Source organism: Propithecus coquereli, unplaced genomic scaffold (assembly GCF_000956105.1).
Source record: "Propithecus coquereli isolate 6110/MARCELLA unplaced genomic scaffold, Pcoq_1.0 Scaffold100, whole genome shotgun sequence".
Taxonomy (NCBI): domain Eukaryota; kingdom Metazoa; phylum Chordata; class Mammalia; order Primates; family Indriidae; genus Propithecus; species Propithecus coquereli.
Window position 1 is genome coordinate 975,051 of NW_012133859.1, and position 2,428 is coordinate 977,478.

Consider the following 2,428-nt stretch of genomic DNA (forward strand, 5'->3'; position numbering starts at 1 on the left):
AGGTTATCTCTAAAACGTCCCCAATAATAAGTCAAGCGGCATTCCCTCCTATAAAAATATATTAATGTATCTGCCTTTGTGTCCCTCTTGAGCAGTTACATGCATCACAACTATTTAAATGTGTCCCCCAAGGCAATGAGACTGGCTGCCCCATACCTGTCATGGCTTTCATCAAGGTGTGGATGCAGGTGGTCTTCCCTGCCCCACTGGGCCCTAGGGCCATCATTCCATGCCTCACCTTCTGCGTTTCAAACAGCTGGATAACTTTCAGTTTCCAAGGAGGGTGATCGATTAAACCAGCTTCTTCAACCTGAAAACATAACAAAACCCCCACATTGGAACACATCAACAATAATCTGGATTTAATATTGTGCTAAAAAAATACACAAGAATATAGGGAGAGGGATTTGTTGTTTAATAAATACAGAGTTTCAATTTGGGAAGATGAAAAAAGTTCTGAAGATGGATGGTGATGACGGTTGCTCAAAAATCTGAATGTGCTTAAAGTCACTGAACTGTATGCTTAAAAAGGGTCAAAATAGTAAGTCTAATGTTATACATTTTACCATGATAAAAAATACCTCATGAAAAATACATATTTACATAGACGAAATCAGGCTGAACATAATCTAAATGCTATCCCAAGCTAATAAGAAACAGCTGCATTTGTCTTTGGGAATTGAATATATTTACATTAACATTTTATTGAATGCACATCTGAGGATCAACTTAAAAATAAAGATCCAAATGGCAAAATGTATTTACATTTTTAATTTGTAAGATGATACATATAATTGGAAAATCTGATAGCACACCAGGTTGATTGGAATTTCATATAAATTTCAAGCTATCTTTGTAAGTCTACTGCATAGTTTTTATCTATTAATATGTGTGGAAGTTACTCTGTGGAAAACATCATTCTAAGATTAATCTTCCTAATAACATGATGAAAATGGTACTATCGATAACCTTCGTTTTACAGACAAGACAATTGAGGCACAGAGTGACTAAGCAGTTTGCCCAAGTTGATCAACTTGTAAAGTTATGAAATGGGGATTTAAGCCCAAGAAATTCAACTCCACGGTATATGTGCTTAACGACTGTGCTATGCTTGAACTCACCAAACACAATGATTTTAATTTTACTTAAATAATTTTGGATAATAATCCATATATTACTTTATGTTATATATTTGCCCATCATATTTTTTATATGCTACAAATTACTAATGTAAGTCATTCTATAAATTACTTAATACTTAGCTTTTTAGGTAGTGATACAATTAGTTTAGCCAAAAGATAAAGAAACCATTTATAGAAAACATTATCATTTTTACCTGATTGGGAAATGCAGACTTTTATATATTGATTTTTTAAGCAAAATATACATTAAATACTACCACATTTGATTTTTATTACAAATATTTTCAAAGAATTTAAATGTAGTTTATAAATATGAGTTAATCACCACTTCTATAAAACAACATTTTTTTTCCAAATTCTTCTTCATAGAAAAGGAAAATGAGGCACAAGTTTCACATGATTCATTTTCATTCCTAGGAAGACTATAAAAAGTTAAAGCTGCACCAAGTATTATGAGAAGTCCATATACCTAATGATAAATACACACAGTGGACCCCCCCAGCCCTGGAGCCTAAAGAAGAAACCACAAGTGCCCAGGGGAAAAAAGAATAATAATCCAGAGGCCACAGAAGATCACTACTAATAACGCTCAGAGTCAGGAGTCTGGGGATAAGGCAACGTGGCAAATGCCAGGGCAAAGGCAGAGCCAAGCCAAGCTTGGGCAAGGTAGCCAGCTGCACTGCAATCGCATTTCATTTCCGAATCTGGTGTGGGAGGTTTCTCTCAATAACCGGGCCACTCACGCTTGACCAACTGGACATGTGGTTGTGTAACAGGAGGAGACTCCAGGGCAGGGGGAGTTCTGTCAGTCTCCTTGTATCCTCAGTGTTGTTTTGTGGAGCCCACAGGTTTGGACCACAGCAGCACCACCTAATTCCCATTCGATTCAGAAGATGCTGCCCTGTGAAATAAATTATTACCTGTCTGCTAATTGCTGTTTCCAGCTCAGGGTAACCAGCCTTGTCCAGAAGAATATTTGGGAAAAGATCTTCAATCAAACTCAAAAATAAGGGTTCATCCTCATCAATCTAAAAAAGAAACAATGGGAAATCTGACCAATTATTCTGGCACAAACATAGCAAGGTACAAATAAGTTGAAAATGCCCAACACAGTCCAGGTTATTTCAATGTGACCATTAATAAATAAAATCTCACCTTCATTGAAGTTGACTAGTATTTTCCTCATCTTCCCCGTAAGTTATTATTTAAAAAAAAACAATTTTAAAGAAGGGGAGAAAAAGGAAGAAGAAAAGAGAAAGCAAGAAAATGGAAGGGAAGAAAATACT

General features: G+C 35.8%; 1 protein-coding gene across 1 annotated transcript in view; it reads right to left on the minus strand.

Annotated features, from left to right (window-relative positions):
* DNAH5 (dynein, axonemal, heavy chain 5) overlaps positions 1 to 2,428 on the minus strand; it is a 291,357-nt gene that overhangs the window by 153,265 nt on the left and 135,664 nt on the right. The window contains exons 32-33 of the mRNA XM_012642647.1: positions 2,063 to 2,170; positions 157 to 310 (exon numbers count right to left, since the gene is read on the minus strand). Of these exons, the coding sequence (XP_012498101.1) occupies positions 157 to 310; positions 2,063 to 2,170 (262 nt within the window). The remainder of the gene's footprint in view (positions 1 to 156; positions 311 to 2,062; positions 2,171 to 2,428) is intronic.